Raw genomic sequence first — 25842 nt, forward strand, 5'->3', positions numbered from 1 at the left:
CGTGGCCGGCGCCTTAGCCAGTTGAGCTATAGGCGCCGAGCCAGCACACTGTCTTCATTGTAATTAATAGACCCTCCTCAGTGAGATCTTTTATTCCTCTGTCCAGATGCCCCTCCCCCACTTCACATACATACAGGAGAGATGAAGGACAAGTGTGTGGTTCTAGACTTGACCCAACCTTGTGTGTTCACTGCCCCATTCTATATCAAGATGTCAATCTAAGTACTATTTCTCAAAAACTTTAATACTGGAATATGATGCCACCATCCTCACTGTCCCCAGTGTCGAACTGGAAATCAGAATATCATGGCTGTTTGATTTTATCCATAGCTTGACTTTGGACCATCCCTTTCAGTCCCTATCTATTAAGAACACACAACAGGCGGGCACCGTGTAAGGTGTGGGGAAGCAAAATGAACATCAGTGTCTGCCCAGCACCTAACACAGTGGCTGGTATTCTCCTGTCCGCAAATGTTTGTAGATGAAAAATTGTGTACACTGCATACTTCCTTTGCATCAGGCACTGTTCAAAGCACTTTGTGAATACCAGGCATTTAATTTCCACATCAACCCTATAAGATACGTATTGTTATTGTTACCATTACAACTTTGGCAATGAAAGTTGTAATGAGGAAAGAGAAGCAATGTCTCTGTGCTCACATGGCCTGACTTGAGAGGCCTCAATGAAAAAAACTGCATGAGCCTATTTCTTTGAGGAGTCAGCAGGATGTAGGGGGATGCTAACATTTGTTATCGGGTCCCATGGCAAAAATTAGAACATATTACCTACCATTGAGGCATATGAGTTGAACTGAGTTGAACTGAAATAACTTAAAGTTTAGAAATTTCAAAAGGTGAGATATGCTGGTAAGATCCTAGGATAATGTAGAGGACATATAAGTATTTGATCTGGAATTTGGAAAATGGGTAGAAACCTTTTTCATCATGCTGGTTTTCGTTTATCTTTTTTGTTAACAAGTTTGTTTATTATCACGCATACGTCTATACAACCTTGACAATGAAAAGAATATTAAGACGCATCTCCCTTCTGCCCCCTTTGCTGAAGGCAATTCCTGTTACCAGTTTCTTACGTCTTTCCAAATGTGTAGGTCTTAGCATTTGATAGATCAGTAGGGCGACTATAGTTAACAATAACCTATCATATATTTCAAAATAGGTAGAAGAGAATAATTCAGATGTTCCTAGCATAAAGAAAAAATATTTATTCAAGGTTATGGATAGCCCAATTATCCTGATTTGATCTTTGCACAGTATTTAAATGTATCAAATTATCACATGTACCCCCAAAATATAGACATCTGTTATATACCAATTTAAGAAAATGGCAGAGAAGAAATCAGAGACTTCAGGATAAAGAGAATGGGGAAATGAAACTTCTCTGGATTTCCTGGCATCCTAATAAAGAACAGCAGCTTCCCGAAACTTTTTCTATATGCTGAGAATTGAATCAGTAATTATTTCTAAAGGTAATAGCGTTGATTCAAAAGAATAATCAAACTTTTCTCTTTCTGAGAGGGCCGAATTGTTAAAGCCTGAATGAAGTCACTAGGTTAAGCCCCCAAGGTGCCAGGAAGTCTCCAGTTTCCCAAGCAGGCCAGCATAAGCTTGTGCCATCAGCACACAACATGTAAGAAGGAATGAGCCCCAGAACTTGGAGACCAGTCGTAGGACTTGTCATAAAAGCAGAGACATGCAAGGGACTATCTGGCAGAGATTTTATTCACCTACCAAAGTGACGGAGTAAGGGGGAAATATTTAAGGTAGAGAGAGGGACAGGTGCTTCTTTCCTCTTTCTAAGCAGGGAAAATATCACAAGTTTTTTAATGGAATACATGGTTGCTTGTGAGGTCACAAAGACAAGTGACCTCACTCTCATCACGTCATCTTAGGGTAGAGGATGTCCAAAACATTTACTATTTACTGTGAGCCATTTTATAAGAAAGCTGACTTTGATCTAGAACGTCCAAAACATCTGATATGCACTTTGGGGACAAAATTAATGAAAATAAATATGAAAAAACTAAAAATCTCCAAATATATAGGTCTGATAGGTTGGATTTTTATGAGACTTTAAAAAGTCCATTCTAGATGGAGACACAAATGCAGACTCACGTGTTTCAAGTGTTCAGGGGACGGCAAGTAGTCTGCTGTGTGTGAAACTGAGGGTGCACAGCTAAGACTTCCATCTCTTCACGTGGCAAGTGGGGAAAAGTGTCCCCATGATTTCCTGCCACAGTATGCCTCTCAGGGATGTTATAAAGGTAAAGCAGACTACTTTCTAGTTTTGGAGAGAAGAGAACTTGGACTCTATGCTGCCATTTGTTCACTCATTCATTCATTCACCCCTTTTAATTCATTCACTTGGGCAATAAAGATTTACTGATCTTCTGCTATGTCCCAGGTGGGTGTTAGGGATCTATCAGTGAATAAAGAGTTCCTACTCTTGGAAGCTTACAGTTGTACAAGGATGACAGGCATTGAACCAGAATTTAAAACATGATCAGCGATATGAAGGAGAGATGCCAAGTGCATTAGAAGCACAGGACAGGAGAGCCTAACCGAAGCCAGGAGTCAGGGATGTCTTTCCTAAGGAGGAAATGTTGAAATGGAGACCAAAGAGGATGAGAGGAGCTAGCCAGGGAAATTATGGGTGGATGTGGGCTTTCAGGGTAGGGAAAGGCATGTGCACAGAGCAAGACAGAAGGATCCTGGCACATCAAGAATGGGAACAGGGTTCCACTGACTGATACGGCTGCAATTTAAAAAGCAACATCAGACAAGTTATCTTTTCTTTCTGGGCCCGAACTTACCATAAGAACTATGGGGCCAATAACTTCTGTTTCTTCTCTACCTTAAAGAAATGCCATAGATAGATGCTAAAAGCACATTTATAAAAGTGTCAGGGCTAAGCAAAAAATTAAAAAATAAAAAGGGATTATCATTAGGTGGAATCCCATCTCGGAGAAAAGTTGGCTAAAGCCTACTAATTTCAGGCCATTATCCACGGGCCCATGTGAACCACTCTCTTTTCAAAGCAGAATTATCCGTGAAGGAAAGTGAGTTGGTGTTGACAACTACAAATGTTTCCTCCCAGACTCTCAGTAAGCAGGGGGAGACTGAATCACAGCCCCACTGGAAAACACTCATCAGGCGGGGGGATGTTTCAGTACTGAGGACTCCACATGAAGGGTTTTATGAGCCACTTTAAAGCCCCCACTTATGTTTCCACTTATGCTCAGGTGCCCCCAGACACAGCCACTCACGCACGCAGGTGTTACATCATCGTTCTTTATGTGGGCTAGAGGTGTGAGGGTCTCTTCCTAATGGAGTTTTGGTTCCACACCCCATGATCGAATATCATAAACCACTCTGCCTCTATGCACCCACCCCTCCCCTTTACTTTTCCTCTTCTCTCCTATTTTTTTTTTAATTTTTAATTTTTTTGCAGTTCACTACCTTACCCCACATCCCCTCTTTCTTCATTCCCCTTACTAATTTCAAGTTCTAGAAGCAACCATGGCACAAAGGGTCGGCAGGGTCAGGTAGGGGGAGGGCTGCATGGGAGATATTTGAGAGGGTGAAAGGTTATGATCTAAACACTGGAATCATTTTCATTCTCTTTTCCTCCATATCAAAGTTGATCTAGAAAAATCAATGGCACGATACCAATTTTTAATCTTGTTTTGAATTTCAGATTCCTTTGAGAAATGATATTTATGGAGGTACTCCCAGAAAAACGTGCATATGCTTGTATACAACTTTTTGTACATATGTTTAGGGGGTTCATAATTGCACATGTGGCTCTGAATTTTCTCTCCCTTCTTTATATATAGAAGTTTGGGTTCAGAATTCAAGAGGTTACTCTCTTGGGTACTGTGTCTACAATTCAGATATGTGGTCCCCAGAGGAGTCACATCATCTGGGCAGTCAAGCATTCATAAATGTGGCTGGAAGGAAGCTCAGCATGCTTTCCAGTGTGTCTGTGTAAAACAACAAATACAACACCATTTCTCATCGAATCAAGTAGCAGGGGAGAACACTCCATTTTAAGGGTTGATTTTTGAGTAATGTTTAAAATAAATGTAGCCAGGCGCCGTGGCTCACACCTGTATTTCTAGGACTCTGGGAGGCCGAGGCAGGTAGATTACCTGAGCTCAGGAGTTTGAGGCCAGCCTGAGCAAGAGCTACAGCCCATCTAGGGTATAAACAGAAAAATTAACTAGGCGTTATACCAGATGCCTACAGGCATGAGTGACACCATGGCACTCTCCCCAGGGCTGCAGAGTGAGACTCTGTCTCAAAAATCAATCAATTAATTAATTTAAAAAATAAAAGAACAAATACCTTATTGCCTTTCTCATTTTTCCTCAATAATTATTATGAATTTCAGCCACTCTAATCGTACTTTTTCTTTTTCCCTAATCACTGACTCTCTAGCCTATGATTCGCTGGGTCCTGTACTGGACAGTGCTGGGATTTCCAGGTGTTTAGGTATCAAGAATATTTTGGCCATTGTGTCTAATTTTTAGCAGCTCATCTTAACCACAGATATATTGTGGAGGGGTCTCTCCTGGTAACCGCATTACTTAAGCAGATGGTTTTATCATATTCCTCCGTCTTTTTTATCGACTAGAACAATCTGTGCTCTCTCTGAGTCATGGGCTCCTTCTTTTATCAAGGTTAGCTTATGGTTAAGTTCAGTTATGTACATGTTATGCAAATACGGTTTTTAGCATTAATAAATAGATCGGATACTTATTAAAAGCGTCCTATGTGCCAAGCACTGTTATAGGTCCTAGGATCAAAACAGTGAACAAAATGAAGGTCTTCCTCCTGAGAGATTTGCATTCTAGTGGAAGGGACAAAAATAAGATAAACAAATAGACAGTTAACATCAAGCATTGGTAAGTACAGTATGAAGGCAGAGGCTATTTTAGATAGATGGTCAGAGGAGGTCCCTTAGAGGAGATACCTTTTTGAAAAGAAACCTAAAATGAGTGAAAGAGCTATCCAGGTATGTCAGGGAAGAGATTTTCCACATGGAGGAACAGTAAATACAAGAGCTCTCTGGATAAGAATGCTCTCGGTGGGCTGAGAGAGCAACCCCGAGCTGGTGTGGCCAGAGCGTATGGAGTAAGTAGTCAGGGCTAGAAGCGGAGGAGCAGCTGTATGAGGCTCAGGGTGTGCGGCCTTTGAAGCCACATCAGTCAAGGAATACGAATTTTATTCTACAGATGCTAAAAAGCCCTGGAGGTTTAAAAGCAGAAGAGAGTCCTAGCACTCTGGGAGGCCAAGGCTGGTGGATTCCTTGAGCTCACCAGTTCGAGACCAACCTGAGCAAAAGCGAGACCTTATCTCTACTAGAAATAGAAAAACAGAGGCAAGAGGATCGCTTGAGCCTGAGTTGGAGGTTGCTGGGAGCTATGACACCACAGCACTTTACCCAGGGCAACAGCTTGAGACTCTGTCTCCAAAAAAAAAAAAAGTAGAAGAGATTTAAAATTGGGATTTTAAAAGACAGCTCTGTCCATTGTAGGGATGCAGGGAGATTAGTTGGAGGACAATGGCTGTCCCCACGCCTGAGACAATGGCCACGGAAACAGAGAAAGTGCAAAGGGCTCAGATGCCAGACATATTTGGAAGTCAGAGCCAACAGGATTTGCTGTTAAACTGAATGTGGAGTATGAGAAAAAGAAAGGAGTCAAGGATGATTGCGATGTTTTGACCTGAGAAATGGGGTGAATTATAACGTTTGCAGGTGTTTCGGAATCAAAGTTCTTTTGCTTGGTTTCACGTGCCCTTTAGACCTTCTAGGACTGAACTGTACAGGCAGTCAGGAGTTCAGGGAAGGTTTGGATGGGAGATATCGCTCTGTAAGCATTCTAGAAAAATGCCAAACTGTGTGCCTGGATGAGAAACTGGATGAGTGATGATGCAGAAGAGAAGTCCGAGTACTGGGATGCTCCAATAGTTAGATATCTGGAAGAGCAGCCATTCCCCTCCAAGGACACTGAGAAAGGGTAGCCACAAGATATAGGAGAAAAACCAAGAGAGTACGGTGTTCCCAGGGCCAAATGAAGACAGTGTTTCAACAATGGGGTAAAAAACTATGCTAAGGGTTCCCAAGAAAGCAAATAAGAAAAGGACTTTGACTTGGCTTAGTGGAATAGACAGTGACCTTGACAAAAGGGGTCCCAGGGAGTGGAAGGGAAGAGCTCCTGTTTGGAGTGGGTACAAGGAAAACTGGGTCCAGAAGTGGGGACTGAAGGTATAAACAGTCATGAAAGGAGTTTTCTACGAAGGAAAACAGAGAAAGGGGGAGGTAACTGGAGATGGACCTGGGATCAGAGCCCAGATTTTTTAATAGGAGAGAAATTACATATTCACATGTTGTATATGGATCAGAATGACCCAGTTGAAAACGAATAACGCAAGCAGCAGAGGCAGTTACAGAAACAAAGCCTAGAAATAGGTGTGTATTTCATGAGGGAAGAGGCTGGCCTTAAATGAGAACATAGAACATCCATTCGGGCAGGTGGCTCAATTTGGGGGTGGTAATAAATGGAGCCTCTCTTTTTGTTTCTTCTATTTTTTTTTTCCAGAGAAACACAAAGCAAAATCATCAGCTGAGAGAGGAAGGAAAAGAGTAGGTTGTGGGTTTGAGGACAGAGGAGGTGTTAAGTAATCAGCAGCAGGATCCCTTCTAGTGGTTTGAAAGGTTTTTGGGTTTTTGTGTCTTGCTTTTTGCTTATTGTTGGCTCAGCTTTTTTGAAAAAGAGAAATAAAATAGTATCTCTCCCTCAATATTATTAATTATCTCAGGGTGTTTTCAAGAGCCAGGCTGCCACAGGTTGAATGCTGGGTTTACCACCTCCCTGGCTTCACATTCCTGAAACTTTCTCATTTTCTGCATATGTGAAGTGATGCTTCTGTAGCCTTAGTCCCCCGGGAAAACGAGCACAGAATTGTTTTCCATTGATCTCCATCCTCTATGCTAGTGTTCAGTGATGGCAAGAACTCTGGTAGAGGAATTGACAGACCAAGATTCTGTCCCTGACTCCCCCACTTAGTAGTTATGTGACTCTGAGGGAGGCATTTAACTTCTCTGTGCTTTGCGGGCATAACTATAAATCTGAGTGGATAGAAACCTGGTGTTCTAGTTAGTCTATACATGTCTTTTCAAAGTAATTTTAGGATTTCTGTTGAGATTTTTGAAAGACCCAGAATATAGTAGGGACCCTCGTAGTAGGCCTTATAAACTACTAAGCACCTGCTCAGCCCAGGGATAGCCCACAAGGAAAAGGGAGAGCCTGCAGCGTGTCGCTCCTGACTCACAGACGTGAGATGGTCTAAGACCTCCGTAATAAGGGGCTCTCTTCTCCTCCCTCCCATAGTCACAGGCATGATGAACTGCCCGAAGACTCTCCACCAGTTGGGAAGGAAAGTGCTGCTGCCTCTGACACATGAAGGGATAAATAAGAGCATGGACAAAAGCATCCACATCGTTGTCACAGTAGCAACATCACCAGAAAACAGCGTCAAGAAGAAAATAGTGTCTCTTGATCCGTCTGAAGGAGGCCCTCCGCATTATCTAAAGGACCGCTACAAGTTTCATCTGGAGAATTTGAGCCTGGACATCCTGGAAAGCAGGAAGGAGGATGAGGGATGGTACTTTATGACCCTGGAGAAAAACGATTCAGTTCAGCACTTTTGCCGGCAGCTGAAACTTTATGGTAATAACGGTGGCCTCTCCCGTCTACGGTGCAGAGCCGAGATGGTCCCTTGTCCAAAAATTTAGGCCTCTCTTAAAAGCAAATGTTTTCAGAATTGGAAGCAACTTGAAGATCATCTAGTTCAGGGGTGTTTAAACCGTGCTTCATGGAAAAGGTTTCCGAGGTTTACAACGTTTCCGCCACACTGCACACTGGTGGGGGTAATTACTCTTACTTACATTTCCCCCCAAACAGGAGCCCAACTGCCTGTGGGCTGGAGGGCCCGTAGCCCCAAGAGTCTTGGTCTGCAAATAAGATTTTATCTGGAAACAGATTCTTTTTTTCATTTTAAAAAGTTTGAATGTCACTGATCAAACCTAACCTTTCCCATAGATAAAGATAACGAGATTCAGAAAGAAGTGGTTTGCACATGTCTCTACACATGTGTGTAGGTGGTTCACGGCACTGGGGCTTCTGGGTAAAGAGCACTGAAATTCTGCCCGCATGCCACTCACCAAACCCTGTGACCTGATAAAGGACCACATTTACCTGGTGGGAAAAGAACTCTTTTTCTCATTTAAACAAAGGCTATGGTGATAAAGTCGCTTACTTGCAACTTCAACTAGGACCCAGGTCCATCTGAACCAAAGGCCAAAGCTTTTGGGGGCCTTTTTAACTGACAGTCCCTCTCAAATGTACCTCTTAGGTGTGTGTCTCTTAGGCCCAAAGGCTCACCTGAATTCTCAGGAATCCCAATAGCACATATCTGAGGATAAGACAGGAATTCTTACCTGCCCAGCCTTTCTTGGAAGTCCTCAGTTATCTAAAGGGGACACAGCAATACCCAAGCAGATCCTCTCCACCCCAGCACCCCCTTTCCTTTAAACAGTACATGCAGAATTCCCACAGCCTTCATAGGCTCCTGGGATCCTGATTACTCCAGCAGAGTCTCTGGGGCAGGCCTGCCAGGCACACACAAGCTGCATGTGAAGCAGTTGTTAAAACAGTGTGGGTGCCACACGTTCAACACTGTTCACTGTTCCTATCAGTTCACTGCCCCAATCATCCAGCCCATGATCCAATTCGTACTTTGGGAATGTGGTCTCTGCAACCCTACCATTTTTCTCAACTCAAAGAAAGAGGCTGGATTCTGGAGTCAGACAGACCTAGGTTCAGATCTCAATTTAGCCACTTAGAAGCTTTGTGACATTGTATAAGATATTCCACTTCTTTGGAACTCCATTTCCTTATCCATAAAATAGCAATCATGGGAACTAGAATTATAATTGTTGAAAAGATTAAAGAAGGTGATGAGGGTGAAACTCCATCACTTGCTTTTTCTATAGCAATTGCTGAATTAACAAAACTGTCCTTTTATCTTGCCTATTTCAAGGCATCAGAGTGGGATGGATTGATGGGGCCTGTGCCTATAGTGGAGCACATAGCTCTATCTCAGACACACAAAAGCACTTGCTACACACACCCCCACACACTATAGATGAAATCACACCATCATTCTTTTATGTCTAGGAAGTAATAATTTAAGCCAATTAAAGTCCAGGGGGGTCAACTGACAGCAAACTCCACTGGAGTGAGTGAGGGCAAGTGAAGCTCTCGCAGTCTCAGTAGAAGGGGACTAAAACAAAAATCCATCTTCTTTATTTTATCCCAAGGTGGTCTTAGGAAGGATTTAGTGGGAAATGAGGGATGGAGTGGGAAGGGAGGGGTGGCCCAAGAGGTCACCACTAGAAATAAATCCCACTGAAGACCCATGGGAAAGGATGCCGTTAGTCTGTGCTGTGTTCTAACAAAGCAGTCAAGTGAGAATTCCCAGAGGTTCATTTCAATGATGGCTCCCTTCCTCCCACTCCTGACAGAGCAGGTCTCTACTCCAGAAATTAAAGTGTTAAACAAGACCCAGGAGAATGGGACCTGCACCTTGATGCTGGCCTGCATGGTGGAGAAGGGGGACAATGTGGTTTATAGCTGGAGTGAGAAGGCGGCCAGCCAGCCTCTGAGCTCAGTCAACAGCTCCCACCTGCTGTCTGTCACCCTCGGCCCCCAGCAAGCTGACAACACCTACATCTGCACTGTGAGCAACCCCATCAGCAAACAATCCAAAGCCATCACGCCCTGGCCCAGATGCCACACAGAACCCTCGGGTGAGTACGCTGGGGTGGCTAGGGTGCTACCCTAACAGTATGGGCTCAGCTTCCACCCGAGCCAATTGTTCTGCTTTCCTACCCATGGCAAGTTTGCGTTCAGTGAGTGAAAGTCATTGTGTGTGTTCAGTGAGTGCACCTTCACATTGGCCAGGGTGACACTGTCATGTACAGTTCACAGTTGAGGAGACAATGGGAAATGACGAAGCTAGACCAAGAAGCCAGCTGCCCCAGGCATTGTCCTTCCTCTCTGCCTCCTGCCTTGGCTCCAACCTACAAGGTTGGCTGGGTGAGTGCAAGTGATAGGTCCAGACTCTCAAGTTTATATTCCACTAAGGGTGGAACAATTCTATACATCAGTAAGTATTTATTGATCACCTACTCTGTAGGAAATTGGGAGTAAATATGACACGTGATCTCTGTTCTCTAACAATCAATGCTTTGTAAAGATAAGACAGGAAACATTTGCTCAATCATGAAACACGGGACATAACGGAAGGCCCTAATTTTATAGAAGAGACTGTGAATCCCACAGCAGGTCAGAGGGCCAGGGGAGCCAGAGAGAGGTGGAACTAAGACCTTGACTCAGGAGCTGAGGAATAATGATAAATTGAGTACCACCTTATTACTGGCAAAGCACTTCCAACCGTCATTATCACCACCATGATGCAGATGAGGACACTGAAATTCATAGCACTTCAGTACCTCCTCCAGTTTAAATGGAGTTAGCACCTAAACATAGTCTTTTGAGCACACTTTCTCTAGAAAGAAAAGCATCTTTATTCTGTTACCAAACAGAAGAGAGAACTAATTAAGTACATCCATCTAACCATATGGATACAGGATAGAACAGGGGCCCTTTTCACCAGCCAATCTTGTGCCCCTGATTCATGTTCAAGAACAGAAGGAGCAGGGCCCTGCAAGGCATTGTTTATGCCCTGTAATTTTCCTGTCTGCACCCAATGGGAGGAAACAGGAGTCATTCTGAGAAGACTCCTTCCCACAGTAGCCGTGGTGTCCGTGTTGAGGGCTTTCCCACCTGACCATAGGTAAGGCATTGGGGTAGCCAGCCAAGTTATGCCTTTCCACATAGCACCTCCTGTCACAGAATCTCCCCTGGAGTCTTCCAAATAGACTTCTAAGAAAATCTCACCTGGCCCTCAGGCTGCACCTGGGAGTTCTCCAGTGATCCTAACCCACTGTGTGTCGCCTCTCCAAGCCGTTTCATAGCAGGAGTCACCCACCTGTCCTCTTACTGGATGTGTGAGGTTGCTTGCCCTCATTGCTTCCAAACCACATTCAGAGGTTCTCCTCCCAGCTCAGACCTCTCTCCCCACCCACAGTCATTCAGAAAGTGTTGGCAGAACCAGGAAAGCAGTGTTTCATTTCACAGTGGGTGCTTTACAGAATGTGGCCCCACAAGTCCTGTTCCAACACTGCATGAATAAGTCATTCAACCCTCTGAGACTTACTTAGACCCTTCATCTATAAATAATAACAACAACAGGAAAATCTTAATTGTTTACCCTGTGCCATTTAAGTAGCATCTCCTTTAAACCTCACAGCAACCAGATAATATTGATGGAGTTAGTATCCTCACTTTATAGACGAGGAAACAAAGCTATAAAAAGATTAAGTAAGGCTGCACACAGAGCAAGTGATGGAGTGGGGCCGTCTGGTCCTTGGAGCCTCTTAAGTATTAGTGGAAGAAATAATATATTTAAAGTACCTTATAAACCATTAAAAAATATGCTTTTATTATGTGAACTATATAACTACTACTAGTCTCACTTTGTCACCCTTGGTAGAGTGCTGTGGCATCACAGCTCACAGTACCCTCCAGCTCTTGGGCTTAGCCAATTATCTTGCCTCAGCCTCCTGAGTAGCTAAGACTCCAGGCACCCACCACAATGTCTGGCTATTTTTTTTGTTGCAGTTTGACCAGGGCTGGGTTTGAATCTGCCACCCTCGGTGTATGAGGCCGGCACCCTACCCACTGAGCCACAGGCGCTACCCCAACTACTACTATTTTTTACATAACTAAGGAAGCAGGGGCCCATACCTTAGCATAGTACTCTCTGGTTAAAGCTGCCCTAGTAGTATAAAGACAGGGCACCAAATGTTTTGCCCTGGCCTATCCCTAAAAGGGGTAGACTTTCTTCATGCTCCTCAATATGGTTTAACAGAAATTTCATTAGTACATACCAAAGTCTCGGTAGGTCACAAAACTTACGCTAAGGGCACTTGGCTCAGGACATTCTAGGGAACATTTGAAGATGGTTTTCCCCATCTAAACCACAATGAATATCAAGTATACACCAGTAAGAACCAGATTTACTGAGTTTGAAGCAGGTTCTTGGGAGATGTGGTGGGAAAAGAAGCCACAGGATCATGGTGCCATGGGAAGCACCCTGGGGGGGTCTCAGCTGAGTCATAAAGAGAACCTCCCACCAGGACACAGCCCTGTCTCTCGGGTCTCTGTTTTATCATCTGTAAAATGAAAAAGATGAGCAAGTAATGTCCCTCCCAGAGTTGATAGTCCATGCCTCAGTTTATGTGTATAGCAAGATGAACTGCCAAGGTATATTAGTTTGCTAAGGCTACTATAGCAAAGTGCCACAAATTGTTGTGGCTCAAACAATAGAAAGATATTGTCTCACAGTTCTGGAAGCCAGAAGTCTCAAATCAAGTGTCAGTAGGACTGGTGTTTTCCTGAGGGCTGTGAGGAAAGGGTCTATTGCAGGCCTCTCTTCCTGGCTTGTAGATGGCTGGCTTCTCCTGATTTCTCTTCATATCATCTTCCCTCCAGGCATATTTTTGTGTCCAAATTTCCTCTTCTCATAAGCCTCTTCTCATGGCTTGACACTCGTAGCTCTGTGGTTAGGGCACCGGCCACATACACTGAGGCTAACAGGTTTGAACCCAGCCCAGGACCTGCTAAACAACAATGACAACTGCAACAAGAAAATAGCCGGGCACTGTGGCTGGCGCCTGAAGTCCCAGCTACTTGGGAAGCTGAGACAAGATAATCACTTAAGCCCAAGAGTTTGAGGTTGCTGTGAGCTGTGACACCAAAGCACTCTACCGAGGGCAACATAACAAGACTCTTGTCTCACACACACACACACAAAAAAAAACACACCAGTCATACAGGATTAGGGCCTGCCTGTGCTAGGGCTGCCATTACCTGTGTACCACAGCCCAGGGGGCTTAAAGAACAGGGACAGTTCTTTAACAGTCGTTAAAACAGTGGTTTTCTCACAGTCCCAGAAGCTAGAGGTCCAGGATCAGATGTCAGCAGGTCTAGTTTCTTCAGAGGCCTCTCTCCGCAGCTTGATCGTGCCCACCTTCCCTCTGTATCCTCGCTTGGTCTTCCCTTTGTGTGCTCGAATCCCTGGTGTCTCTTTGTGGGTCCAAATTTCCTCTTCTTATAAGGACACCAGTCAGATTAGATTAGGGCCCAGCCTACTGACTTCATTTTAACTTAAACATCTCTTTAAAGATCCCATCTTTAAATACAGTAACATCTAACATCATGGGGTCAGAGCTTCAACATATGAATTTTGTGGTGACACGATTCAGCCCATAACACCAGCATGATGACTTCCTTTTAACTTGATTGTCTATTTTAAGAACTTATCTCCATATAAGATCACATTCTAAGGACATCAACATATAAATTAGGGGGAACACAATTCGATCTGCAACACAAATAGAGAGTCTCCCCCCACACACCTCCCACCATCTGCAGGGACGGGGAAACCACTGTGCCAGATTATGCAGCTGGTTTGCAGCACACCCTTCTCCGTATATCAGGTCACCTAAATACCCAAAACAGAGTTTTTATTAGTACATTAACTTTGTTTTGCAAATGAATACTACTAATTCTTAACAAACTGCACTAGTTTGACAAAACATTTGCTGAAACCCTACCATATCCCAACACTGTGGTAGGTGCTGCATAGACAAAGGTGATGATCCTTGTCCTTAAGAAGATAGTTCTATAAGTAAATAATTATCCTACGTTACATAGCGTGACAGGTGCAAAACAGAAGTAAGTTTAAGGTAACAAAGAGAAGGGAATGATGATCTCTCAGGGATCAGAGAGAGCATCACAGCAGATGCGAAAGAAGCTGTGATTTAAAAATAAATGAAAATTATCCAAGCTAATGACAGACATTCCAGGCAGAGGGAAAAACAGATTCAGCGGAGTCTTATTCTATGTTTTCTTGTAGGTGATGGGAACCAGTAGAGTTGTAGATAGAGGAGGGGCACCGTCAGTTTTGCCTTTAAAAGAGAAAATTCAGTGCAGTAGAGATAGACTGGGGCAGAGTAGAGGCAGAAGAAAAAGAACCTAGTTATGCAGGGACATTCTTGGCAGTAATCTGTCCAGAGATGATGAAGCCTGAGCCAAAGCCAGAACTGTGAGTTAACAAGGACATTCTTCTTAGGATAGGCAAAGGGAAATCCCAGCCTTGTGGTGAAATGGTAGAGTCTGAGGGTTTAGTAGCGATTACTTCACCATCTATTACCAGCACTGTGATTTTAAGACGTTTTAATTTTTTTAATGAAAAACTCTACGTGGTTAATTCTGTGATGAGACCAAATGCGACGTGATGTCAACCCTATCTCTTGAAAGGACTTGCTTAGCTGAAACAAACCATGCAAAAACATACTGAATTTGTTCCTTGAAATCCTTTTCTTCAAGTGACATTTGTCCAGGCTCTTGGTCACATATTCATCCTTGTTTCAATTGCCATTTCAGCGTTTTACAGTAAGAAGCAAAATGTCTATTATAATGAAATATCTGCATTGCAAAGTCCAAGTCCTAGGCTGCTACCAAATACTCCAGCTAGGTCACGTGAGGCCTGTTGATGTGGGTCAACCCTGGACAGTGTGTGACTTGCGGCCTCCTTTGATGACTGTATTCTAAAATAGCTATGTCTGTGCTAGAATGATTAATACCTAACCTTAAATAATTTAACTAAAAGGGAATGCCCCTGGATGTTCATCTTGAAAAGGAGATCTTTTTCAAAAGATTAGCAAAAAGCTGGCTCAGCATGTCTGAGTTAGCTCAGTGGAAGAAAAGGCTGACACCTGCAGAGAGCTCCTGCAGAGCTCTCCCTTTATAACAAGACTACTCCCTCAAACAGGGAGCTCCCATTATTACAGTGTCACCTGGGTATTCCACGGAGCAAGTCCCTCTCTGTGGCCTTCCCAATCCAGTGATCCTGACGACGGTGGTGGAAGCACAAAAGCTAGGCACATGTCACAGGCCAAAGTCTTGTCACATGTCCACACCTGCTACAAGGGTAGCTGAGAGATATAGTCTTCAGCTGGGAAGGGGTGAGAGATTTTTCTGGCATCTGTGAGCTCTGCAAACATTTTTTACTTGGATGGTCCCAGACCTTAGTTACCTTAGCATATGGTTCCCAAGCATCCTCTCCCAACCCCCAGTTCTGAGTGGAAACTGCCACCAACAACAAGGTGTCTCTTAAACATGGTTGACTTCTTCAAGGAGATGAGCACCACGCTGGCAGCCTTACTGACAGAGCCACATGAAAGGCAGGAAAGAGATCCGGCATTCTCAGACCGTTACGTTAACATTTCAGCATCTCCTGAGTGAGCTACATTTGTTTCTCAGATTCTTTTTTGGTTTTCTTCTTTATCTCCCTCCCCACCCAGAAAAATAGTAAGATTTGAGGCCTAGAAGAGAGAGAGAGGCTTTAGTGTTTCTGTGGCAACAGCTTTTCAGAGGAAAAAAAAAAAAAGGCCCTCTGGCTTTTTCCTTGGAGGTGTGCCCCGTGCCCACATGCCAAGTTGTCACATTGAAACCGCAGCCAGTGGAGGGGAGAACCACAGGGTGGAGACTCTGCAAAGCACTCGTCCTAAATAGCACAGGGGTTCTTAACCAGCCTGCTCAGCTGCCTCTCAGAGACTCTGGGGAGAAAAAGGCCCAACTCTCCGGTTCCAGAATGTTCAGAGAGCATTTCTTTGTGAATGAATTAAAAAGAAAGGGGCTTATGGACCCCAGGATACCCTTTGTCTGATTTCTGAGCATGACCATCCCAAAAGGCCTCACCACATAACTGAGAAAAAAGATGGAGAGCTGGAGTTTCTGCCACAGGAAATGGTGGTTTGAAAGGGGAGCACAGGTGATATATTGAGGGCACAGAAATACGCACTTGTCTTCTCCTTCCATTCTAAAGCAAAAGCCAAGTAGGTCATTGCTGCTTCCCCTGACTCCTGCCTTGAACCACTCAGAAGGTGGCTTTCACTCCTTTGAGACTTTCTTATCACTGTTAACTTTTCACAAAAGGGTACCTGTCAGACTTCTCCCAGATCCATTCTACGGACTCTAATTGAATCTGATTTAGTTCATTAGGGGCATATTGAATGTCCTCCTGCTCTGTGTTATATCAGCTGGAGAAGGGAATCCAAGGTACAGGGCCTACATTCATAAAACTTACAATTTAGGTGGGATTCTGTTCCTACCAGGTAAGAAAATACAGTATGAAAGAAACTATTTCTAGAATTGCTCTCTGGAAGGAAACAGTATTTGTTTAGGATAGTACCTTAATAAATGCCGAAAGTCAGAAGCCTCAGAGAACCTAGGTGTGAGTTGGGGAAAGATGTTGTTTATGCAGATATAGGAAGAGAAAGAGAGGGTGTGAGCCTGTCAGGTGGGAAAAGCGACCTGGTTCATCGTGGAATCTGCTCCCTGCAACCCTTCGATCTTAGAAGATTTAAACCCACAAAATTCTTGGCGTAGGGATTTTTTGCCTTTGATGTTTTATTTTCGTTTGTTTGAGGAAACGTATGGAGGAACTGAAACTTGTGCCCAAGGCACACAGAGTAAAGCAAGTGGAACTATAGGCTCAAAAATGTAGAGCATCCGGAGGAAATTCTATCATTATATTACAGAAATCATGGGGAACCTGACCCCAACCAGCTTTACCAATAGCATTTTGTCCATATCTATCTAAATTCCTAAGGGCATAGAGTCCCTGATGTTTGGTTTTCATATAAATACTGTAACTAGAGAATACCAACAAATGGATGAGCACTAATGTAAAAACACTTGGGCCTGCCATATAGGTGGGAAACTAATCAGAAAGAACAGCATGGGGCTGAAGCCTCTCTGTATATCAGTGAAGAGATTCCTTTCTACTGGAGATCAAACCCATCTTATTGTCCTTCCAATCAACCAACCAGGATTTACTGAGGCCCTATTATGTGCCAAGTGGCAAGAGAGCTGTAGAAGAGGCTGGTCACCCCCAAGGTCTCCATCCCTCCAATTCCCCTATACCCCCCAACACCCCTCAGCCCCCAGAGCCACTGAGGAGGTCACCTGATTTGCCAGATTTTAATGCTCCATTTGCACGAAAAAGGGTGTGGCATGCTCAGAGGGCACACTGGGGGACAATGCTGATTCGTTGCTTTTCAATACCTAATTTGCATTGGCGTAGACCAATCAATTTCTCAGCACCCCTTTTTGTGTGTGCACCAAAAGCCCTAGAATAGCAACAGTTGCTCAGCCAGTTGGTGCTGATGCCATTTTGAGCTCCCCACGGAGAAACTGAGTACAGTCATCACTTGAACCCATCTCTGCACCTGGGGCTTTGTCTCCTCACAGAAACACTTTTCTATAGTAGTTTTTCTTAGTATTTCTATAGTAAATATTTTACTATAACCCAGTATTTATCTGGAGTACTGAGGCTAGGAGAAGTAGCTGACATTTATTCACCAATGAGGATTCCAGGAGTCGCTCTATGCACTCTCCCTACGTTACTGCACTCTTCGGAACCACTCTATGGACTTCCTGCTATGCTCATTTTACAGATGAGGAACCTGAAGCCACAAAGTGTATGAGTAGCCTATCTGAGGTCACAGGCAGAATCAAGTGGTAGACTCAGAATTTGAATCCATCTGTTTACCTCCAAATGCCATCACTCAAAACGATCTCCATGGCAAAGATAATGTTGCCAAAACTCAGGTTCTAAGACACATGACATAAACACAGTGCTGAATCAGTCCAAATGAGATAGAAGAATAAGAACTGGGGTCAGGAAAGGTGACACAGAGTAAGTAAAATTGACCTGGCATCAAGGCTGGGATGACACGGTGGACAGCTGACGGTGCTGCAAGACAGAGAGTGTGGAGCAGAGCCTGGTGCAGGACTGGGCGTGTGTTGGGTGCAGGCTGGGGAAGGATGGCTTAGCTGCTCAAAGGGCTTTTAACTCAAGTCCCCCAGGCATCACAGCCTGTCACATTGCGTTCCTTGTCTTTTTTTTTTTTTAATTTTCTGAATGATTCTTTTATTTTCAATTTCATTTACTTCTGATTTAATTTTGCTTATTTCTTTTCTTGTGCTAGATTTGGGATTGGATTGCTCTTCCTTTTGCGTTCCTTGTCTTAAACAGCTTTGCCACCGACTTTTGCTGTGACTCCAAATACCCCTGTCTGAGTCTCAGTTTTATCAACATAAAATTAATAGATGGGGTAAAATAAGCACTATACTATAGTTTCTTTAAGGTTAAAAAAAAAAGTCTGCGGCTCATATTGTATCTAAAGACTAGGAGAAAAATTAAAGTTATGAAATATCTTTCAGCACTATGGTCAAATTGTCTCTCATATCTAATTGGGCTGGCAGAAGCTGGCCATTTCTTCCTCCTAAGGCTCTGGAAAAGATAGAAAGGGGCTGGCATTGTTGTGTCCTTGGAGCCTCAGTGATATGGCATTGTTAATTCATACAGGCCAGTGGGCAGCAGAGCTGTCAGCATCAGGCACAGGGAAGAGAAGAAAGGCAGACGTGGCACTCCTGAGGCACTTTTGTCATCTGTTATTTTGCAGTTGTAGAGGCATTACCTTGTTTGTTGGTTTAACTTTTTAAAGCTCAAATAAAAATTGGGAGAAATATTATCTATTAAAAGTGCACAAATGACTGGGGGTTTGTTCTCAAATGAACAACTTCTGTTGTTTTAGAAGTTCCCAAAATACCTATGGTAGAAGAAAGAGGAAATAATCTCAAAATAGAAAGTGCTGCTATAATTTGCTGCATCAATTTCATAGGCTGATGAAGCACAAAGATTAGGCTGCTGGCTCCAGCTCAGGAGGTTTCTCCAGGGGTCCCTGGTGTTGCAGCCTCTCATATACCCTGAGCCCTTCAGAGTGGTCAGAGTGGAATGGTCACACGGTACCTCCAGCCTCAGCAATGATTCCGAATTTTATGCTTTATACACATTTAGGAGTCTTTTCAGAAGTCGCTGCTTATCCCCTAACTCTTCCATTAGACATGACTGTTGAAGTTGGTATCTGGCAGAGTTAAGACATGTTTTAACTTGGGGAAGAGAATCTAGAATCAAAGCATTTATGGAGTCAGTTCAGTAAGACTCCTTACAATGACTTGAAGTGTGAAAGGCCTAGGAAGAAAAAAAGAGAATCTTTCAAATCCAGAAGGCAACTTCTGGTTAGTTATCATGTTGGAGGCCCACTTGGGTCTTGGTGGAATGCCTTTTATGAATTCATTGACACTTTGGTTGGTATCATTGGGCAACTCTGTGAACATCTGAATTGTGTCTGTGATCACTCTGTTCTTTTGTAAGCCACCTATTCTTTACTTTCAATTTCTTCCCAATAAATCCATCTCAGGTTCAACAACAAGCAGACTTATTCCACAGTCATCCTTATTAGCTGCCCTTACATATTAATTTTAGTACTCAGTGTTACACTCACTTTAGAACCCTTACTTCTATTACTTTACTTAGAATCCCAGTTCAGTTCTTTTTTATCTTTTCTTTTTTTTTGATACAGAGTCTCACTATATTGCCTTCAGTGGAGTGCTATGGCATCACAGCTCACAGCAACTTCTTGGGCTTAAGTGATTCTCTTGCCTCAGCCTCCGTAGCTGGGACTACTGGCACCCACCACAACACCCAGCTACTTTTTGTTGTCATTGTTATAGTTGTCATTGTTGTTTAGTTGGCCCAGGCCGGGCTGGAATCTACCAGCCTCAGTGCATGTGGCTGGTGCCATAACCACTGTGCTGTGGGCGCTGAGCCAGAATCTCAGTTCTTTAGGTTACTACATACTGTTCATTACCCTGGCATAACTTTTCCCTAGCCCTTACGTTTCTCTGGCTCCCTAAGAAGTCTGTCTTTAGTATTCAGCCACATTTCTACCCCTAGACCGAGCTCTAGTTCTTGAGAATCTTCATGCCTGCTTCCTTATCCATAAAATTTTAATAATGAGTATATGTACCTTGGAGGCTTGTTGTGAGGATTAAATAGATTAGCACACATGATGCACTGGAAAAATGTTTGACCCATTGTAAGTGCTCACTAATTGTCTATTATTATCTTACTGAGCTCAGTGTCTTATTTGCTGAGGCACTACTAGGTCTCACTCACTGTTTTCCAAAGGGCTGCTCCTGGTTCTGAAGGATTTGGTAGAGAAGGAAAGGGAGAGAAGGCAATAGAAGTTGTCTCTCTGATTTTGAGCCCAGCTGATTGGTACTCCAGGGGTACTTTTAAGCATGAGAATGATTCAGACAAAAACTAAAAGCTTTTCTTTCAGTTCAGGTCTGGTGAGTTCAACACAGTTATTTGACTGAAAGGACAATAATAGCACTATTAGGTCTAACTTTAAAAAAAAAAAGTACCTCTTTCTTCCTGTCAGTGTCTCATGAGAATAGGGTGGTTGTCCAGGGCTAACTCAAGGAGCCATCATGTTCTGTTCATCCAGAATAGATCCAGGACACATTAGAAATTCTAAAATAGAGAAGCTGGGCAGAGAGATTGACTTAGGAGAGATGAAGATAAGTTTAAGTAGTTGAGTTAAAAATAAAGCATTTGGATAGAAAAATCTTTATGGAAATTAAGCAAACAGATATGGAAATCTTCAGTGGTCTAAAGCTGATCTCTAAAACTGTGAAAGTAAATCTCCCTCAGGAAAGAATGTAGAAATAGAACTTAAGGCTCAGTTGTCCTACTTCGGTGTGGGATGTTTTTAAACTTGCTATTCTTTTGAGATTGTCCTTTGACCTTGTTTTTCAGGACCAATACCATGGGTACTGTATGTTGGGCTATGCTTAGGAGTTGTCATTGGTGCCCTCATGATTCTCCAAGTGGTACTGCTACTGTTGCGAAGAGGAGGTACGTGTCTGGCGATAAGGAGATTCTTGTTGAGCTCTCTGTGCTAAGCAGGTGCCTCTCCCTGTGAGCACAGACTTGTTCTCAACACTTTAGCTTTCTGCATCAGCCCACTTTTGCACAAAACACTAAATAAACGTATCCCGGGACCTTGCTCAATTCAGTGTAATTCAACATGCGTTGATCCCCTCTACTAGGCTCTGGGAATAAATAGAGAGAAGAGCCACAGGTGTCTAACATGGGAGGCATTATTCAGATTAGCCTAGTTCCGCATGACTAGTACAGCGGTTGGGGTATGCCTGAGGGATGCCTGAGGGTCCAGACAAGTATTCACTGTTCAGGGGGCTAAACTCAGAGAATTTGGGGATGTCATTCAGAAGTCAGTCAGGGAAGAGTGAAACCAATAAGGTCCAATTATTCCCCTGAAGTTTGGGCTTCTCCTTCAAAATGTCCCCTGATTCACTATCTCAGGGCAGTGTGCTCCCCTTAGCCACACTGACCACCACCAACCCACACTGGAGTCAGAATAAGACCAGGACAGGTGCCCTGGCTGGCCTTCTCGTGGTGAGGACAGAACCTCATCCTCATGCCACCAAGCTCATGACTGATTTCATAGGTCACTGTCATTCACATCAAACCTTCTTAGAAAGCCCTTGCCTCAGGACTCTGGTGTTGGTTTTGCTTATAGACGATGTATCAGCACAGCTGCCTACTTTTGCCTCATTTTCCCCAAGTCATCTGAGGAAGAAGCCACTGGCTAATTCAGATACAAATTGTATTGACAGTCTAAGGAGGTAGAGGTGGGGCTGTCACACTTGGCTTGTACTACAAGGAGATGCCAGGGATGAGGACACTAAGCTTAATTTACCCACTCAGTCCAGCCAGCAAAGGTGTTGGGGTCCCATCCCACATTCTTGCCTCAGCTGCACCCTGCTGATCACGTGGTTGTACTGTGACGGGAATGGCGGTCCACCCCACCACAGTTTCCTGCCACCTTCCCCAGCACATGTACCCATCCTCATCTCCAGTCACCATTTGTTCGCTGCAAGCTAGTAACACACAAAACTCTGCCTCAAACCTGTGTTCAAAAGTCTATTTAGTTGCTATACCCTCCACAGACTTTTGGAGAGAGATTCTGTTGGCAGCTTCTGATGGTGTCACCTCCAGAATGTGGCCTGACTCTGAAGGTTTTTACATTGACTTTCTGGCAAGTTCATGTCCAAGAGAAGACACTGGTTAAGTACATGTGTTGGCATCAAACTTACAGTCAAATGCACACTTTGCCACAGGCAAGCTATGTAATCAAGCAAATGGCATAACCTCTCACCTGCAAAATGAGGGTAATATTATGTATTTCATGGTACTCTTGTGGGGGATGCTAGGTCAGTACACGGGCAGTAGTGCACACAGTGGCTTCCGTGGATGGATGGAAGATAGATACACATATACGTGCGTACATGCATGCATAGGCAGGTAAATCTCTTACTGTAGATGAGTGAAAACATCAGTGTTTAAGTCCTATGGCCAGCAGAGTGCTGCACTGGAAAGATCTGGAAACGGTACCTAGAACAGGTTCAAGGTACTTGAAGCTATGGTAATGTAAGTTAACTTTGCTTCACGTAAGAGCTGGGGAGGACATTAAACAGTCTATACCCTCACTTTACAGATATGGGAAGAAAGAGACATTAAACAGTCTATATCCTCACTTTTCAGATATGGGAAGAAAAGAGATGCACTGAGGTGGCCTAATTCCACACAGCTAATGATGACTAGAATGTAGATGCCCTAATTCTAAGGCCAAGACCGTTTTTATTAGACCCTAAGAACTTACTGCCTTTAAGCCAAGTTGAGATTGCTCCTAAAAACCTGTGTTTACATTGGGGGAAAAATGTGAGACTAAATTATCTTGATCCAGTCATCTTTTTGAGCAGTAACAATCAGCCCCAATTATTTCCATCTTTCTGACCATTTAGGGCTGTTCCCCCAATCCTAAATTTCAGCCTGGGCTACCCTGCAAGTCTGGAAGTCCTAGAGGACGGGAGTCTGATCTCTGTAGCACCCAGGAGAGTGCTGGGCAGGCATGTCCAACCTTGCCAACACTCAAGGATTTGAACCAAAGGATATATTTCACAGAACTACCTTGCATCCCCTCTGCTGCCTCCAACTACGTTTCATCATCCTCAAGTCCACCCCTCCATTTTACACACACTTACATGTACGCACGAGCACTCAAGGATCAACCCTGACCAAAAAAGTGAAGTTAGAGCCACCAGGCACACCATGCCCATAACTCACATGAGGCTTTCCTTGAAGACTTTGAACTTCTTCAGTGTCTGCCCGTCATCCCCTCCCCGAGGCTCCCACCCTCGTGTGCGCATTCCACCATGCTCACCACATACGTGATAACAAAAATGTGCCCCTCCTAAGTGTTGTTTCCTCAGAGATGTGTTCCGTTTTTTAAGAAGATGAATTTATTGGTGTTAAAACAAGCATACCCTAAAGACCGTAATTGCCTGTGAGCCAAGCCTCCACTGCCTCCCCTGGACTAGGCAACAATCCCTCAATAAGGTTCAAGCTTCAGTTTGTCACCTTCTCACCATCCTCACTGCTGCGGGATGTAAACAAACGACTCGTGCAATGCTAGAAATAACACTAGCATGGAAAATGCCCTCCACTCATTTGAAGTGAAAAGGCCACATTACAGAGACATATATAGAATGACCACATTTGTGTAAAAAAAATAAGAAAAATCTATGTAAGAACATTAAGTACCCAGAATTGCACCATTCAACGTTATAGTCGCAGGCACATGCGTCTTTTTAAATTTAAATTAATTTGCAGTAAATAAAATTTCAAATTCAGTCTCTCAGTTGCCTTAGTCACAGTTCAAGTATGCAGCAGCCACCTGTGGCTGTAGCGAGCTATGGCTAGGCTATAGCACGTCTCCTCCTTGCAGAAGGTTCTGCAAAGAGCTGGTCTACAAGGATAGACGTGCATCTCAAAACCTTAAAGTAGTTACTTTGGGGAATGAAATTGGGTTGGTTAATGGAGGAAGAGGACTTATATTTTCTACTTTTATGCATTTCTACACAATTTTAATTTTTATAATGAGAATAAACTACTCCTATAATTTACATTTTTTTTTTTAGAAAAACTGGCTAAAAATTAGAATGTTCTATATCTTATTCATTTCCAGAGATGCTAGGCCCCAAGTAAAATTTCCAAATGGTGAGCAACAGAATGACATTGTTTATTTCCATATTTATTTTCCAAATATTCCCAGGTGCATGATCTCTCCCCCACACTTCCACCCTACCCTTCTCCACACACACACCAAGTCCTCCAGAAATAGGGAGGTGCTAGCAAGGAAAACCCAAAAGAGGTATAAATAACTAGCCCTGCCCTCAGGGAACTTGCAATCCTATTAAGAAGCCAGAAAGCACAGCAAGCGAGAGAGATGAACATACCTGAACCGCACCCCAACGGGAGAACACCTGAAACACACTGGGCGTTTGCTATGTGCCAGGCACTGCTCTAAACACTTTACAGATGGGATCTCATTTAATTGTTACAACAGCCCTGTGAGGTGAGGATTTCTAATCCCATTTCACAGATAGGGAATGAGGCAGTAAGTAACCCCAGACCACCGGGCAGACGTGCAGGGGGGTGGGACTCAGTACTTTCTTTCTACAGTGTTCTTAGGGAAGGAGAGCATGCAAAGGGGAGTAAAGACCAGGCAGGTCTGAGAGGGAGTTCTTGCTGGGCACTGAAGGGAGATAACCACTATGGTTTCTTTTCCGCAGGTAAAACGGACCATTACCAGCCAGCAAAAGAAGCAAAAAGCCTTACTATTTATGCTCAAGTCCAGAAATCAGGTGTAAGTTCTTTATGTTCTTTGAGATGAACCGGTCATGTTTCCCGTAGGATTCCTGGCCAGTCCACCTTGCATGTCTGACATTCATGGGTTCCAGAAAGGAGGAAAGTAGGGAAGCAGAAATCAAAAATGAAAGCTCTCATGAAGGTCACAAAAATTCAGTGTCATGTGGGACTGTTTATTATTCGAAACAATGGGAAACACAGAGGTAATCTTCTGGTAATCTGTTTCTTCATAGCAAAAAAAATGAGGAAGCTGGAAACACACGACATAGAACTCTTTCCAGCTCTGGCGTTCTAGGAGTCAATGGTCCCCTGTTACCAAACTTTTCTAAGGAAAAGGGGTTAGGCTTGAGGAGAGAGAGGAAGGTTTGGAAAAGCTATTGTGTGACTTACTGGACTGATCCAAGTTTAGTTAGGCATTTGCAAAACACAAAAGGGTCAAGGAAGGAAGGATCTTGAAAATTCTGGATGTAGTGTAGGTGAAGAGATGGAAGATGATGTGTAAACTGGAGATGGAGGAACGCAGGATTGTAATAGAGTGATCGTTGGACTAAGAAGAGAGGGATGGCAAAACTAGGGTCATGGTGAAATTAAGGAGCAGATGCCAGAAGGAAGAGGGAGGCTAAGAGGATTGTAGTTAGTTGTGGAGATTTTGTGGTTTTCAGTCGTGAGTCGTGAAGGCAATTCCTGATGATCAGAACCTGACCATTGGCCGTTTGGGGAATAAGGGGAGGCAAATTCTGGAGTAGAGGATCAGAAAATTGCAGCAAATGACTATAAATGCATTTCTGAAAGCCAGAAGATGGACTCTGGAACATCTTAGTTCTTCTGGCCCCCTAGTGGCCTGGGGGCTTTATTACACAACCCACCCTCATCCCCTCTCTCAGCCAAACTCCATTTAAATAGATGAAAGTGCCAAGA

The 25842-nt window shown here is 43.6% G+C and overlaps 1 protein-coding gene across 2 annotated transcripts in view; it reads left to right on the forward strand.

Moving 5' to 3' along the window:
- The window catches only part of SLAMF1 (signaling lymphocytic activation molecule family member 1), a 33337-nt gene that overhangs the window by 2132 nt on the left and 5363 nt on the right, over positions 1–25842 (forward strand). The window contains exons 2-6 of one of the 2 annotated variants that reach the window (XM_012808567.1): positions 6338–6343; positions 7422–7754; positions 9611–9895; positions 20950–21048; positions 24849–24922. In XM_012808567.1, coding sequence (XP_012664021.1) covers positions 6338–6343; positions 7422–7754; positions 9611–9895; positions 20950–21048; positions 24849–24922 — 797 coding nt within the window. Of the gene's footprint in view, positions 1–6337; positions 6344–7415; positions 7755–9610; positions 9896–20949; positions 21049–24848; positions 24923–25842 lie in introns of both variants that reach the window. The other variant, XM_023516450.1, reaches the window with a different exon arrangement.

This window comes from Otolemur garnettii, unplaced genomic scaffold (assembly GCF_000181295.1).
Source record: "Otolemur garnettii isolate 467f Iridium unplaced genomic scaffold, OtoGar3 scaffold00091, whole genome shotgun sequence".
In the NCBI taxonomy this organism is placed as follows: domain Eukaryota; kingdom Metazoa; phylum Chordata; class Mammalia; order Primates; family Galagidae; genus Otolemur; species Otolemur garnettii.